This window comes from Suncus etruscus, chromosome 7 (assembly GCF_024139225.1).
Source record: "Suncus etruscus isolate mSunEtr1 chromosome 7, mSunEtr1.pri.cur, whole genome shotgun sequence".
NCBI classification, from domain to species: domain Eukaryota; kingdom Metazoa; phylum Chordata; class Mammalia; order Eulipotyphla; family Soricidae; genus Suncus; species Suncus etruscus.
In genome coordinates this window covers 58,847,467-58,864,594 of record NC_064854.1, presented here as the reverse complement: position 1 = coordinate 58,864,594, position 17,128 = coordinate 58,847,467, and the positions used below count along the sequence as shown (strand labels likewise).

Here is a 17,128-nt window from a genome sequence, read left to right as displayed (position 1 = left end):
AATGGGTCTAAGTTCTTCCTGTGGGAACACACAGCCAAAAGCCAGGGCCTGCTGACAACAGAGGATCCAGACCCCTCCATTCCCCTGATTTTTAGGTCCTTCCAACAGACCCCCATTTGAAGTTTGACTGATTCCTTTTTCCAATGTCGGGCAAATCCGATAGCCCATCTTTACTGGAAATTGAGTCAACTAAATGTACAGGGGATTCTTATAATTTTGCACCTAGAGGAAAGAAGAGGCTTTTGCAACTCAAAGAGTTAGTTAGTCTGGGGCACTTTCACCCAAGATACAGATTTAATTTTTTATTTATTAAACTATGACCATATTCATAAATCTCTTTGTGATACAAATATCAATATCCTTGGAAAAATAATGAAAATCTTTCAGTTTGATGGCAGCAAATGCAAAAGCTAATTAGACAAACACATGTCTAATTATATCTAATGATCATTCAATTTGGTTATCTAGTTTCTTTTCTTAATACACATACTTAAACCTTTCTGCACATTCCTTTAAATTTATTCTGTAAATTTCCTCCAGTCCTATTTGCAAGCAATTGGTTACTCTTTCACAGAATTCCCTTCCTTTTTCCAGTATTCATAAATTTATACATCATCTTTCTTACATAAATCACACACCTGCATTCCTTTTTTCTTAACCTTCTCTTCCCTGTTTCATCCTCTGAGGGCACTTTATCAAAGGATATAGCTTATACCAAAATAACATAAACAGTAAAACAGCAGTAATAATTTCTTAAATTTCCAGTTATCGGGGCCGGCAAGTTGGTGCTAGAGGTAAGGTGTCTGCCTTGCAAGCGCTAGCCAAGGAAAGGACCACGGTTCGATCCCCCGGTGTCCCATATGGTCTCCCCAAGCCAGGGGCAATTTCTGAGCGCGTAGCCAGGAGTAACCCCTGAGCATCTAATGGGTGTGGCCCGAAAAACAAAAAAAAATTCCAATTACTAAATACAAGCTATAATTATTAAAGATGACCAAAACTGACTCAAGAAACAAGTAAATGTCTCTACTTTTGAAGACTTCAAGTTAATAATTTATAAATAATTAGGGATTCTATTTTTGTCCTTTTAAGGCAAGTTCAGTCTATATTAAATTACCCAAATAATGAGTATTCCTTTTTTAATTTAAGTTGTATCTGAAAAGAAGACTTCTAGTCAAGACATTGAACCAAAATAAAATAAATTTAGAAGCTGTGGTCTCTTACTGTGTTTATAAATATTCCATGTTAAAATTCTATTTGCCAGGGGCCAGAACAGTGGCGCTAGAAGTAAGGCATCTGCCTTGCAAGCACTAGCTTAGGACAGACCATGGTTCGTTTCCCCAGTGTCCCATATGGTCCCCCCGAAGCCAGGAGCAATTTCTGAGTGCATAGCCAGGAGTAATCCCTGAGCATCAATGGGTATGACCCAAAAACAAACAAACAAAAAATTCTATATGCCAGAGTAACAAAATTCTTAGACCATTACCAAATATAGATTCTTTTAAAAGAATTCTCAAGATTTTTTTTTTTTGGTTTTTTGGGCCACACCTGTTTGATGCTCAGGGGTTACTCCTGGCTAAATGCTCAGAAATTGCCCCTGGCTTGGGGGGACCATATGGGACGCCGGGGGATTGAACCGCGGTCTTCCTTGGCTAGTGCCTTACCTCTAGCACCATCTCTCCGGCCCCAATTCTCAAGATTTTTAATCCTGAGGAATTAAATTTTTCAAGGTATGATCTCAAAACACATATTATTAGTTACTTTGCTCTTTTCTCAATAACTTAGAATATTATCCAAAATAGTTATTCTTTCTCTGTTTTAGATATATCATTTTGCAGTTTATAAAAATATATTTTATAATTTCTTGCTGCTTCAGTGTTTTAACTGATAGCTGAATTGCTAAATTTGGTAAATACAAATAGTTTAACATGTTATACTGATTTGAAGCAAAGAGGTTGCTTCTTGCTCTGACAATATAAATAAGAGGCTTCTATCTGCAGTTACTTTTAAACAAGTATATATATGTATATAAGCATATATACATATATAAATATATGCCAATTACTAAGTTACCTAGGCTTTATAAGATTAATCACACAATTTCAGCAAATGAGAAATGAGTGCTTTTTCAAATCTAAGCACTATAGTAATTTAAGTTGTAAAGTTTCAGAAATATAGAAAAGACTGACTTTACTTCAATTTTCAAAAGTTAGCGTTTTATCTAGATACTCAGAACTTCTATTTCCTTTCCTCCCATTCGAAAACAAATTGCCAGAATTACTTCCATCTGACAGAACCAAATTGTCCTTTATTATACTAAGAGAAGGCATTTTAAGCACTTTCACATTTTATATCTTAGGACCAACATTAATTTTAATACCTGGTGGCAACATAGTTATGAAATTTAGTTATCTAAATTTAGTGATCTTAATAATATTATGCACTCATAAAATTAACAATATTATAAAAAAAAAGGCTAACCACAATATTTTCCACACAATTTTCTATTTTTAGATACCTTTAAAATCAAAGAAAAAAATTTCCCCCTTGGGGTGATGAGGCTGAGGGATGCACAGATCTAGTTTAAAGGCTTCCCATGTTTATCAAACTTAGATTTACAGTCAGTTCACCAGTGAAACCCCTTTTTGTACCATGGGCTTGGGGTGGAGGGAGCTTTTCTGTTGCACCTTCCCCTTATTGATTAGGGCACTCATAAAATTAACAATATTATCTAATAAGGTTAATCACAATCATTTGCAACTTTATCCACCCAATTTTTAGAAATTTCTAAAGTCAGAGAAACATTTTTTTATTTTCAGTAGAAATTTTAAAAAGCCCAATTTTTTTTCTTTCCCTAGTTAGTTAGTTTACCTATTAGCATACAGACAATGATCTTTCTAGGGTGATTTCCCTTGTCAGATAACAAGCAAGTTCTAAGGCCCCTTGGTTTAAAAAACAAACAAACAAAAAAAAACAAAACAAAAAATACCTTTTTTTTCTCTCCAGCCAATTTTTAACCTAAAATGTGGTAAGGCAAATAGCTTCCGTGAGCTTTTTTGATTCTGCTCTCCCCTTCTCTATATACACATGCAGCTAACCTTATCTTCCTCTGCCTTTAATTTAGCATGGCAGGAAAGTGACGAGATTGTAGCCAGCACAGAAAGGGCAAATTTTTCACAATCCTCATCCCTTAGAGGGATAGAGAAAAAATAATCCTTGATGTCAATAATTACCAATGCAAGTACTAGGAATGGCTGGAATCCATGGCATACCCTTTAGGGAGATCCTATGAATTATAATTCTCTTATTAATCTTTCTTAAATTTTGCAACATTGCCACTTCCCAGAGGTCTTTCATGGGCTGGTTGATGGTCTCATGTGATCAAGTTTTAGTTGTTCCTGGATTATATGGTTTAAAGCTTCCAGTTTAATTGAGGACAGAGGCCACTGTTCCACCCAGACTGGGTCCTCCTCCTTTCATTTTAATTTTGGGGACCCATGGAACAGTGGCCTGAACTATTGGGGGGGTCAACACATCCTGTTTTGTTTAGAAACATATGCCCTTGCCTGCCCTAGAATATCCTGCCCTAACAAGTTGTTTTTTTTTAAACATTTGGCCACTAGTGGCTTAATATAACCAGAATCTCCATCTGAATCAACCCATTTAATAAAATCCTTAGTTTCAAAGGTTCCTAGTGAAAAGTTGCCCACACTTTCCAGTTTAGATCCTGCAGACAGGTCCCACTTACCTGGGGCCTCTTCAATTCGAATAATGGTTCTATCTGCCCTGGAATCCAATAGCAAGGAAAACACAATTTGCCCTCTATGTTGACAGATTCCCTTTGGGTGGGGGGGAGCACTGGGATACTGCTGGAGGGCCACTCTTGACTGAAATTACAGTGGAGGGACCATTCCCACTCCAAAAAATGTTTGAGCACTCTGGTCCTTGGTATCCTGATCTGATTTTAGTGCTGTGAGGGCGGGATTTTCTGCCTTTGGAGAAAATTTTCCCATAGTGGGAAGGGAGAGAAAAGGGTGCCAGGTGGCGCAAGAGACAACTAAACAAGAATGAAAGTAGAAGCAGACTTTGTTTTGCTTAAACCAATATTTGCCTAATTGGTACACGAATGTTCTGCAGCGGACAGATCTTTATCTAAAGAGACCTGTTCGTGATCCCCTCATCACTGGTGTCTTTCCGGCCTTAGGACTTATTTAGGCAGATCTGTGCTGAGGGGTAATTCAGACTGCTTCAATCAGGAGGAATTTCACAGAAGGAAAGGCAAGAAGTTTTTGGATTAGAGGCACAGCAGAGGAGATATAGCTGACCAGAGAACCAGAAAAGAAGGAGATGCAGGAAAATAAAGTAAATATGCAATGAGAAAAAGAAAGAAAATAAATGCAACAGCCACAAATTAAACAATAACGTGGCTATATATACTTAACTGCACGGAGCGCAGGGTTCTATCCCTCCTCTTGGAAGACAAAGATTACCTGAGACCTGAAACTTACCTTCTACCACAATAGAGTTAGTGGCAGCTGGAAGCGTCCCCTTGTCACTGGAGCATTTGAGAGTCCCTGAAAAGCGCCTTGGATGCCAGTTGGGCGGGGGTGGGGGGGCTGATGAGGCCGATGCAATGGTGGTGGAAGGGTCTTCTCCAGCCTCTGTGAAGCTGGACTGGGAAGAGGAGGGAAGACTGCAAGCCACAGACCAATCACGGCTTGTCAAAACAATAAGCTTTGTTTATTAAAGGTAGGACGGGATTTTGTTTTGTTTTGGGGTCACACCCGGCAGCGCTCAGGGGTTACTCCTGGCTCTACACTCAGAAATCTCTCCTAGCAGGCTTGGGGGACCATATGGGATGCCAGGATTAGAACCACTGTCCTGAACGCAAGGCAAACGCCCTACATCTATGCTATCTCTCCGGACCCTGGGAACAGGATTTTTAAAGGCAAACTTTAGGCAGGAAACAGAATGTGGGCAATAACAGCTTTATATTGCTTAGGCATTACAGCAACCAGCAGGTATGTGGAGACAGTGGTCACAAGGTACATGGCATCATTAATTAAGATGGTATATAAGGATAGTGGTTACAATGCTCATGACATCATTAAATTAGATGGTATGTGAAGATAGTGGTTGCAATGCTTATGGCACTATTAACATATAGTTTGTAAGGACAGGTTATTTTGACTTGGATGACTTCCTCCTCAGCTCATCCTGCACTCATAACAGCGGGGAACACAAGTCTCTGAACAGAAACATTCTTCTATATTCAAGGCCAGCTTTCAGAAATCCCCTTATTCTCAGCTTCTCTCCCCCACATTATCCCAAAGCAGCAGGAGAGGAAACCCAACAAATATCCAAGAGCAGCTCTTGCACTAAGAGCTTTTATTCCTTGATATAAATCAGGAGATTCTAGGTCAGAATAGCTGACAGTGAAAAGCCCAGGATGCCCAGAAACATGCAAACTAGGCAAAGCTCGAGTCTGGTGCCTAACAACACAGGAAGTCCTGTGGATACCCTATTCAACCAGGCAGGTGGGGTGCAGCCATTGGGAGCTTCTGTGGGGATCTGAACTGAGGGTTCAGATCAGGGTCAGGTGTCTAAAATGGGTAGGGTCATGGGCCCCCCTTTTTTAAATTTTTCCCTCAAGTTAATTTTATTAACAAATTGGGCAAACGACTTTGAACAAGAGGAAATCATAAATCACAACATTCAGCAAGACATTAGATGTGGAAACATAACCAAAAGTCATTAAATAAAATAAAACGAACTGAGATGGCTCTCATGTATATTCATGATATTTTTTCAGTAGTCTTAGTCAATTTTGAGTGTAATTTTCACAAATAAAATAGTATGGCTGCTCAAATACAAATACAATGGCAAAGTTTGGGAATTACTCTGAGGCAACTGAAAGTGGCTTGAGTCCAGTGCTCTGTAGCTGAGCACTAACTTTATGGGCTGATCATAGCTGCCAGATCAGCCACTGTCCCAACCCCCAGGGTTCCTAGGATGGCAACCATCCCATGGGACACCTGTGTGCCCTCTTAGAAAATGACATCTCGGGGCTGGAGAGACAGCGTGGAGGTAAGGCGTTTGCCTTTCATGCAGGAGATCATCAGTTCAAATCCCGGCGCCCCATATGGTCCCACGTGCCTGCCAGGAGCAATTTCTGAGCCTGGAGCCAGGAATAACTCCTGAGCACTGCTGGGTGTGACCCAAAAACCACAAAAAAGAAAGAAAGAAAAAAAGAAAGAAAGAAGGAAGGAAGGAAGGAAGAAAGGAAGGAAGGAAGGAAGGAAAGAAGGAAGGGAGGGAGGGAGGGAGGGAGGGAGGGAGGGAGGGAGGGAGAGAGAGAGAGACAGAGAGAGAGAAAGAAAGAAAGAAAGAAAGAAAGAAAGAAAGAAAGAAAGAAAGAAAGAAAGAAAGAAAGAAAGAAAGAAAGAAAGAAAGAAAGAAAGAAAGAAAGAAAGAAAGAAAGAAAGAAAGAAAGAAAGAAAGAAAGAAAGAAAGAAAGAAAGAAAGAAAGAAAGAAAGAAAAGAAAGAAAAGAAAGAAAAAAATGACATCTCTGCCATCCTCCTTCTAGGTCTTCTGGGGCCCACTCTGTTTGCTGAGACTGGAGACATGATGAAAGTGCATTTTAAGAATAAAGCGGACAAGCCTGTCAGCATTCACCCTCAAGGGATTAAGTACAGCAAATTCTCAGAAGGTAAGAAGTATTTCCTCATCCACAAGGTCATCATCCCAATATCAAACATCTAATAACCCTCTGACTAAGAAGTTGCCTTCCTTGAGAAGCCAGCTAGGAAATCCAGAAAGTTTTGGAAGCATTTAGACCGCATTTTCTTATTGCTTAGTTATTAAATGGTAAGTCTCCCTGACTCCCCACATTCAAGATATTGGCCAGGCACAGACACTGCAAATGGCAGGCTCAACTCATGCTTCTGGGTAGTGTAGAAGATAGTGTTATGTCAATTGCAATGACTCAGCTGCCTTTTAGTGCAAATGCAGCCCCTGATGGTCTGAGCAGGACTGGTTCAGGGCCAAAGATGTAGAACAGCAGGGAGGACACTTGCTTTGCATGCAGCCAACTCAGATTCAATTTTGTCATTACATAGGGTCCCTGAGCACCACCAGGAGTGATCTCTCAGTGCAGAGCAAGAGTCAGTCCTGAGTATTATTGATGTAACCCCAAACCAACAACAATAAAAACAAACAAGATGAGCTGGTTGGCTGGAGTTGACCACAAAACATACTTTGACATAGCAACAACAGATTAACCTGGCCCTTAGGTGACAATTACTAGTGGCATTAAATAATGATGAGAGCCGGAGGCCTGCTTGGCCAGGCCTAGGGGGGGTGCGGGATTTGGGTAACCCCAGCACCCCTCTGCCGCCTTGCTCCAGATCTCCAGGGCTTCCCCGGGCCACACCCCTGGGCAAGCCGGTGAGTTGGGTCCCTTGGTGGAGTTTGAAGGACCCTAGGCCTTCCCCCACTATCCATGCGGCTCCTTAGGGAGGGTCTGGGTGGGGCTCTGAACTTCTGTTCTCCCAGCTTCTTGAAGGATCTCTCCTTCCTGGGAGCCGGGAGTCAGGCAGGAGGAGGTTTGGCAGGCCCACGCCATGCCGGAGGCCTGCTTGGCCAGGCCTAGGGGGGGTGCGGGATTTGGGTAACCCCAGCACCCCTCTGCCGCCTTGCTCCAGATCTCCAGGGCTTCCCCGGGCCACACCCCTGGGCAAGCCGGTGAGTTGGGTCCCTTGGTGGAGCTTGAAGGACCCTAGGCCTTCCCCCACTATCCATGCGGCTCCTTAGGGAGGGTCTGGGTGGGGCTCTGAACTTCTGTTCTCCCAGCTTCTTGAAGGATCTCTCCTTCCTGGGAGCCGGGAGTCAGGCAGGAGGAGGTTTGGCAGGCCCACGCCATGCCGGAGGCCTGCTTGGCCAGGCCTAGGGGGGGTGCGGGATTTGGGTAACCCCAGCACCCCTCTGCCGCCTTGCTCCAGATCTCCAGGGCTTCCCCGGGCCACACCCCTGGGCAAGCCGGTGAGTTGGGTCCCTTGGTGGAGCTTGAAGGACCCTAGGCCTTCCCCCACTATCCATGCGGCTCCTTAGGGAGGGTCTGGGTGGGGCTCTGAACTTCTGTTCTCCCAGCTTCTTGAAGGATCTCTCCTTCCTGGGAGCCGGGAGTCAGGCAGGAGGAGGTTTGGCAGGCCCACGCCATGCCGGTGGCCTGCTTGGCCAGGCCTAGGGGGGGTGCGGGATTTGGGTAACCCCAGCACCCCTCTGCCGCCTTGCTCCAGATCTCCAGGGCTTCCCCGGGCCACACCCCTGGGCAAGCCGGTGAGTTGGGTCCCTTGGTGGAGCTTGAAGGACCCTAGGCCTTCCCCCACTATCCATGCGGCTCCTTAGGGAGGGTCTGGGTGGGGCTCTGAACTTCTGTTCTCCCAGCTTCTTGAAGGATCTCTCCTTCCTGGGAGCCGGGAGTCAGGCAGGAGGAGGTTTGGCAGGCCCACGCCATGCCGGTGGCCTGCTTGGCCAGGCCTAGGGGGGGTGCGGGATTTGGGTAACCCCAGCACCCCTCTGCCGCCTTGCTCCAGATCTCCAGGGCTTCCCCGGGCCACACCCCTGGGCAAGCCGGTGAGTTGGGTCCCTTGGTGGAGCTTGAAGTCCCTAGGCCTTCCCCCACTATCCATGCGGCTCCTTAGGGAGGGTCTGGGTGGGGCTCTGAACTTCTGTTCTCCCAGCTTCTTGAAGGATCTCTCCTTCCTGGGAGCCGGGAGTCAGGCAGGAGGAGGTTTGGCAGGCCCACGCCATGCCGGAGGCCTGCTTGGCCAGGCCTAGGGGGGGTGCGGGATTTGGGTAACCCCAGCACCCCTCTGCCGCCTTGCTCCAGATCTCCAGGGCTTCCCCGGGCCACACCCCTGGGCAAGCCGGTGAGTTGGGTCCCTTGGTGGAGCTTGAAGGACCCTAGGCCTTCCCCCACTATCCATGCGGCTCCTTAGGGAGGGTCTGGGTGGGGCTCTGAACTTCTGTTCTCCCAGCTTCTTGAAGGATCTCTCCTTCCTGGGAGCCGGGAGTCAGGCAGGAGGAGGTTTGGCAGGCCCACGCCATGCCGGAGGCCTGCTTGGCCAGGCCTAGGGGGGGTGCGGGATTTGGGTAACCCCAGCACCCCTCTGCCGCCTTGCTCCAGATCTCCAGGGCTTCCCCGGGCCACACCCCTGGGCAAGCCGGTGAGTTGGGTCCCTTGGTGGAGCTTGAAGGACCCTAGGCCTTCCCCCACTATCCATGCGGCTCCTTAGGGAGGGTCTGGGTGGGGCTCTGAACTTCTGTTCTCCCAGCTTCTTGAAGGATCTCTCCTTCCTGGGAGCCGGGAGTCAGGCAGGAGGAGGTTTGGCAGGCCCACGCCATGCCGGAGGCCTGCTTGGCCAGGCCTAGGGGGGGTGCGGGATGTGGGTAACCCCAGCACCCCTCTGCCGCCTTGCTCCAGATCTCCAGGGCTTCCCCGGGCCACACCCCTGGGCAAGCCGGTGAGTTGGGTCCCTTGGTGGAGCTTGAAGGACCCTAGGCCTTCCCCCACTATCCATGCGGCTCCTTAGGGAGGGTCTGGGTGGGGCTCTGAACTTCTGTTCTCCCAGCTTCTTGAAGGATCTCTCCTTCCTGGGAGCCGGGAGTCAGGCAGGAGGAGGTTTGGCAGGCCCACGCCATGCCGGAGGCCTGCTTGGCCAGGCCTAGGGGGGGTGCGGGATTTGGGTAACCCCAGCACCCCTCTGCCGCCTTGCTCCAGATCTCCAGGGCTTCCCCGGGCCACACCCCTGGGCAAGCCGGTGAGTTGGGTCCCTTGGTGGAGCTTGAAGGACCCTAGGCCTTCCCCCACTATCCATGCGGCTCCTTAGGGAGGGTCTGGGTGGGGCTCTGAACTTCTGTTCTCCCAGCTTCTTGAAGGATCTCTCCTTCCTGGGAGCCGGGAGTCAGGCAGGAGGAGGTTTGGCTGGCACTGGTAATCTCTGTCCAGTCTACATTTTCAAAATCGCGTGGGGGCTATTGCCCCCGCGCGCACAAGAAACATTAATAGTACTCTCACAAGAAACATTACTAGTACTCACTATCATTGAATTATGTTTTTATGTATGCAGAATGTCCATTTTGTACTCTGCCCTTTTGCATACCCCTTCATAAGTTCATATTTCTCTTTAACTTCTTTAACTCCTATCATCATTACTCCTTTTTTACCCTTTCTAACTTAAGTACTCTTGAGTCCTAATTCACAGACCAAAGTGGTGCCCTAGAGTTAACACCCACACAACTATTTTAAAAGGCATAAAAAGGACACATATCTTTTCAACATTTTATGCGTGTTTTCTTTGACGGCTATAACTTTTGCTAAATACTTTCTTATACAGTGATGATCCCCCCCCATTTTTTTTTATCTTCTCTTTGTGAACTACTCAATATGGAATTTGGTGTGAAAGAATCCCTCAGTTTAATACTTATGTTTGAACCAAGTCATGGGTCTTGTTGGAAATGTTCTTATGCCCCCATATATCTGATAGCACCACGTGGCTTTATATCTTGTTTGCGTAGGCACACTGACATGGGAAAATACTATACATACCAATAAGTTCTTATCTAATAGAAAGGGGAACACACAAATCTTGTAGTACAATGAGACCTTACACCCTGAACATTGACATAAAGACCTGGCACAGGCCTCAGAAGAATGGACATTCTCCATTTACCCCTTGATCTACAGAAGACATTTACAAAACATCCAAGGTTGTATATAACATCACCCGGAGGCATTCCTGTACCAGGGACGACCCTACAGCTGCTCTGACATCGATCTACTCAAAAGAGACATCCCTTAGCACTGAGAAGACAACAAGAACAATGACCTGTTTACTGGACAGGGCTTGCTGTATTGCCCATTTATGGTGAGGTTTGTCTATAACATCACCTGGAAGCAATCCTCTACCACGGAAGACCCTACCACTGCTCAGACATCGTCCTGCTCAAAAGAGACTTCCTTTAACACTGAGAAGACTTAACAACAACAACAACCTGCTTATAGGACAGGGCTTCCTGCATTCCCCTTTCATGGTGAAGTGAAACGAGAAGGCACTCCTCATCATGACTTCAATGTAGGACATGCAGATTCCAGAATCTTTAATACAGAAACATGAGACCAACAACAGAGACTCTGTGATAAGTGTGTTGGCGCTACGGACAATGTCTTGGAGCGAACGATAACTTTCCTGAGGCCTAGAGCTGGTCTTATGCCAGGAAACTTCAGGGGTAGGATCTCTTTGTATTTAGGCCAAGGCTATTCCTTTCCATGCCTCTCATATTTTGGTGGGCCTATGCAAACAACAATTGCCACTCTAACACCGTTTTTACTGTGCTCCTTTGACTCTAATCCTTAAAACACACCCACTTAAAATTTGAGGTTAACTTAAGCTAATATGCATGTACATGGAAATGTAAAAAACACTATGCCTCTAATGTTTAAGGAGTTACGTAAGCTTGATGGCTTTAGATTGCCTTGTGTGCTGTTAAGAAATATTATAATGTGCTACAATCTGGGGACTTGAGGGAAAAAGTAATTGCACATGGATTCTGTTTTATTTATCTTAACTTTTTTTGGTGAAAATTCAAAGTTAAGATATCAGCAAGGGGACTTCTTCTGATAATTATGTTATGGGTGATTGTCCTTCCACTGTAACTTTACCTTATCCTCTTTCTTTGCATCTTTTGTTCTCATAATTCATAATAAAAAATTATAAAAAAAAAAAAAAAAAAAAAAAAAAATAATGATGAGAGTAATATATGGTGGTGATATATTACAATTCTGTATAGGACCAAGGATGTGGCTCAGATAGCAGAGAAATAAATGTCTTACATATATGTGACCCAGTTTTGATCCATCCCCAGTACTGCAAAACCACCAGAAGAATTTGACTCAGGCAAGTAGCTCTGAACATGAGCTTTTTTGCCTTCCAAGCTGCTGACCGGGGTTCAATCCCCAGCCCTGTGTGACTTCCAGAGCACCATGGGAATAACAAAGCCAGGAGTAGTCCCAGTGCCATTGTGTATGGACCAAAATAAAAATAAAATAACATAAACTTTAGCTCTAATTCAAGCTGTTTTAGGGTTCACACCAGCAGTGCTTAGGAGTTACTCCTGGTGGTGCTCAAGGAACCATCTGGGATATCTGAGATTGAGCCTGTTATCTTCCTCCTTAATAACAGTAATTCAGCAAAAGGTATTCAGAGTCTGGGAAAGAAAATATAAGGGAACTGTCCTTTCAAGGGAAGATGGACTTTGTGCCCTGCCAGACTCAGCCAATCAGTCTTCCCTAACTGTCCCCCTTCTTCCCATGTAATTTGTCTCCCACCCCCACAACTACCCCCTGAACCTTTCCACAAAGAGCCACAGGCTGCCTGGCTCTGGCTGTTCTTCCCCTGATCTTGGATTTACTTGAGTTACTGGAATAATAAAATGACTTTGCTCACTGAGCGATTTGACTCTCCAATTATGAAAATGATAGTTATGAAATGCACACAGGTCCACACAGTGGCAAATATAAGCAAGAAGATAAACCAGTTGTTTTTAGCTTTACCACCCCCTGTGGTCTGGGATGGGTCTGAGGACCAGTTAATGAAGACCACTGATTTAGACACCCTGCAAAATCTTCTTGGTATGCCTTCACAAATGAACTATTACCATTTTAGTTCGTTGGATTGAGGGCCACACTTAGCAGTGTTCAGGGGAGCTACTTCCTGCAGTGCTCAGAGGACCATGTGGTGTTGGTGATCAAACCTGAACTTTATACCTGCAGACTCAGATGTTTGGGCCCATTGAACTATCTCACCATGCATTTTGGGATCACATTCAGCCATCTCTGCTCTGTGGTCGGGGATCTTTTCTGGAAGTGCTCAGGAAACTATAGGCACTTCTGGGGATCAAATTGACATGAATAGCATGCAAGGGCCTTACATCCTGTGCTATCTCTCTGGGCCCTGGTACCATTTCTTAATTGCTTTAGCTTAGCAGGAGATCAAAGGTTTTCTAATGACATGGACTGAGTGTTTGCAGAGAGCAAAAGTCCACATGAGCAATCACTGCCTTTCTCCCTTAAAGCTCATGGTCGAATATAATCATGGCTTCCTGCTCCATAGGTGCTTCCTATACTGACCACACATCCCTGGCAGAGAAGCTGGACAACGCAGTGTATCCAGGCCAGGAATACACATACGAGTGGGTGATCAGCGAGGACAGTGGGCCCACACCCGATGATCCCCCCTGCCTGACTCACATCTATTACTCTCACGTCAACCTGATCCAGGACTTCAACTCAGGGCTCATCGGACCTCTGCTAATTTGTAAGAAAGGTAAAGAAATTAGTTCACGAGTAAAACTATCAGAGTGGATTGAAATCACTGGGTTCCTATCCTGCCTGCCAGCCAAAGGAGACTCAAGTAGTCAACAGTACTGTCAACTTTTATAACCTATTTGTAAAAAGCTCTTTAGGGGGCTGAAATAATAGCAAAGCAGGGAGGACATTTGCCAACCCAGGTTCAGTCCCTGGCATCCCATATGGTCCCCCAAGCCTGCTGAGAGTAAACCCTGAGCATCACTGGGTGTGGCCCAAAAACAAACAAAAAAGAATAATAAATTCAAAAATAAAAAAGCTCTTTCAGTTTACCATCAATTGCAATTTGTTTCCTCTGAGAATGTCCCTTGGCAGTTTTTCTACTGGCCACCACATCCACCAGTAACCATGTTCAACATGGAGTTAATCCTTTTACCTTCCCTAAGATAAGGTGACTGTGTATTGGTTTATTGACAATAGAGAACATGGTAGGTAAAGATTACAGAGCCCCAAGTCTTCTCTCTGTAAAACTCCCCAAGTTTTCTTTCTGTACCTGATCCAATTTTCCTGCCTTTTTCCCTTGGCCACTACCATGAGGTTCCAGAGAAAACATTTCCAGTGTTCCCAGGTTTATACAAAGTGCCCACAAGAGTTTAGTGGGATCCAGATAGGCTTTGTAATATTGATGCAATGATACTGACTAGCCTTGGACCCTCTGTTTTGTTGCAGAGTAGTTAAGGGTCTGTTTTTGGAAGTGGGATGAGAACATTGAAAGCTCATCTGTTCTCTCCCAGGTACCCTCATCGAAGATGGCACTCAGAAAATGTTTGACAATCAGCATGTGCTAATGTTTGCTGTATTTGATGAAAGCAAGAGCTGGATCCCTTCTGCCTCCCTGATGTACACAGTCAATGGCTATGTGAATGGTACCATGCCAGGTAACCCAGAATCCAGGACCCAAAATGCCAGTGCCACTACTGAACAAACCATACATAGCATCAACACTAATCACCACTATAACCTCAGCCCAGTCCCTTAGCAATCTCCACAGTACCAAGCTAAGTCAAGTCTGACCTTCCAGTTGTTCCATGAAATGCCACCAATGCTCTATAATTGTTTCTTTTCCCATTACCTCAATGCCTACTAGTCTATGTGGTTCTAGGGAAACACCATTGGTGCATCCACACCTTCCCCCAGCCCCCAAATCTTGCACTCTTCTTCCCGTGAGGTGGCTATTTCCTCCCAAAGTACTACAGTAATAGCCTGCCTGAGCCCCTACCCACCCACTCTGCCTCTGCCTCCTCAGATATAACCGTGTGTGCCCATGACCACATCAGCTGGCATCTGATTGGAATGAGTTCCGAGCCAGAACTGTTCTCCATTCATTTCAATGGTCAAGTCCTGGAACACAATCGACACAAGGTCTCAGCCATCACCCTGGTCAGTACCATGTCTTTGACTGCAAACATGACCATGAGTCCTGAGGGAAGATGGAACATCTCGTCTCTCATCCCCAAACATTTACAAGGTAAGAGGTTCTGTGACTCTCTGGATTAATGAGTATGTGTTTTGGTGCTTGGTTATGCTAAGGGAGTCTTCCTACCTCTCCATCCTCCTCCTCCTCCTCCTCCTCCTCCTCCTCCTCCTCCTCCTCCTATGTCCTTTCAAGTGTCTCTACTCTAGACATGCACACCAGAGTCCCAGGAATGGCATTTCCATCCTCCACTGATCCTAGACTAGAATCATATAAAATTAGGCTGGAGGATTTTTTTTTTTTTTTTGGTTTTGTTTTTGGGCCACACCCGGCGGCGCTCAGGGCTTACTCCTGGCTATCTGCTCAGAAATAGCTCCTGGCAGGCACGGGGGACCATATGGGACACCGGGATTCGAACCAACCACTTGGATCGGCTGCTTGCAAGGCAAACACCGCTGTGCTATCTCTCCGGGCCCGGATTTTTTTTTTTTAATGAAACAAAAATACTACAGAAACCTCTGCTTCCTCAAAAGAAATGGAAGGAAAGAAATGAATGTATTGAGAGATATTCTTTCTGGGGAAGTGAACATGCAATTATAGAAAAGTCTTTCAGGCTAGAAAAATAAAATAAAAACAGGCAGATACAGAGAATCAATCCAGGACAGCAAGTTTACATACAATTTTGGAAAAATATTTTCTTTGATAATCAAATTATTCCAAAGGGTCAGAGAAATAAGACAGCAGGTAGGACACTTGCTTTGAATGTAGCTGTCTTGGGTTCAATCTCTTATACCACATGTGGTCCTCAGAGCACTGTCAGGAGTGATCCCTGAGCATCACTGGTGTGGCCCCAAAGCACCAAAATAAATAATTAACAAGTAGAATGAGCTAGAAAGATTTGTTTAGTGGCTATTTGTGGAATGGGTCATGTGTGCAATGTTTGAATAGCAGATGAGTAGACTTCGAAGGACATGCATCAGACCAGAGAGATGATATAGGGGTATGGCATTTGCCTTGTATTTGGCTGACTTGGGTTTGAATCCCAGCACCCCATACAGTTCACTGGGTGCTGCCTGGGATCATTTTTACTTTTCTTTTAGTGGGAGGCTGACTTGTCTTAGAGAACACTCCTGGTGGGCTCAGGGGATCTCCATGTGGTACTGGGGATCAAACCTGAGTCATATGTAATGCAAGCACTATCTTTACAGTTCTCATTTTACCTCTGAATCCGGATTTAATTTCACCTCTAAATTTCTTTTGTTTTTGTTTTTATTTGGGGCCATATCTGGTAGTGTTTAGGAGCTACTCCCAGCACAATGCTCAAGGTCAACTCCTGGTAGTCAGTACTCAGAGACCACACTGTTTGGGGATGTTTGAACCCTGACCTCCAGCATGCAAAGCAAACATAGTATGCATAAGCCCTTGGTCCATGTTTCCAGCCCTTGCTTGCATATCCTGTCATTGTCTCCATGTCCTCCTCCAGCTGGCATGCAGGCCCACATTGACATTAAAGACTGTGCCAAGAAAACCCGGGCCCAGAAGACTCTCACTCGTACCCAACGGCGGCACATTAAGCGGTGGGAATACTTCATCGCAGCTGAAGAAGTCATCTGGGACTATGCTCCTGTCATACCATCCAACATGGACAAGTGAGTGAGAGGGTGTCTTTAACTGCCACAAAGTTGCTCAGGGTCTGTCCTGTGACAACCTGCAAGGCTAAAAAGGGGCTCATTGATTTAGTGATTAGAAAGATTTAAGAGGAGGGGCCGGAGAGATAGCATGGAAGTAGGGCTTTTGCCTTGCATGCAAAAGGACGGTGATTCGAATCCTGGCATCCCATATGGTCCCCCGAGCCTGCCAGGAGCGATTTCTGAGCATTACCAGGTGAAACCCAAAAACCAAAAAAAAAAAAAAGATTTAAGAGGAGCCAGAGATCCAGAGATATAGTACAGCAGGTAAGGCACTTGCCTTGCATGTGACTGATCTGGTTTCAATCCCTAGCATCCTATATGAATCTCTGAGCACCTCCAGGAGTGATTACTGAACACAGAGCTAGGAATAAGCCCTGAATATCATGGAAGGAAGGAAGGAAGGAAGGAAGGAAGGAAGGAAGGAAGGAAGGAAGGAAGGAAGGAAGGAAGGAAGGAAGGAAGGAAGGAAGGAAGGAAGGAAGGAAGGAAGAAGTGACTTTTAGCCAGCCTAGCTAGCGGAACAGAGTTTCCGGGAAGGAAGGAAGGAAGGAAGGAAGGAAGGAAGGAAGGAAGGAAGGAAGGAAGGAAGGAAGGAAGG

General features: G+C 45.3%; 1 protein-coding gene across 1 annotated transcript in view; it reads left to right on the top strand.

The window, feature by feature from the left end:
• Window positions 1-17,128, top strand: part of F5 (coagulation factor V) — a 60,760-nt gene that overhangs the window by 8,299 nt on the left and 35,333 nt on the right. Inside the window, exons 3-7 of the mRNA XM_049776386.1 lie at window positions 6,586-6,708; window positions 13,172-13,384; window positions 14,160-14,303; window positions 14,672-14,893; window positions 16,323-16,488. Of these exons, the coding sequence (XP_049632343.1) occupies window positions 6,586-6,708; window positions 13,172-13,384; window positions 14,160-14,303; window positions 14,672-14,893; window positions 16,323-16,488 (868 nt within the window). The remainder of the gene's footprint in view (window positions 1-6,585; window positions 6,709-13,171; window positions 13,385-14,159; window positions 14,304-14,671; window positions 14,894-16,322; window positions 16,489-17,128) is intronic.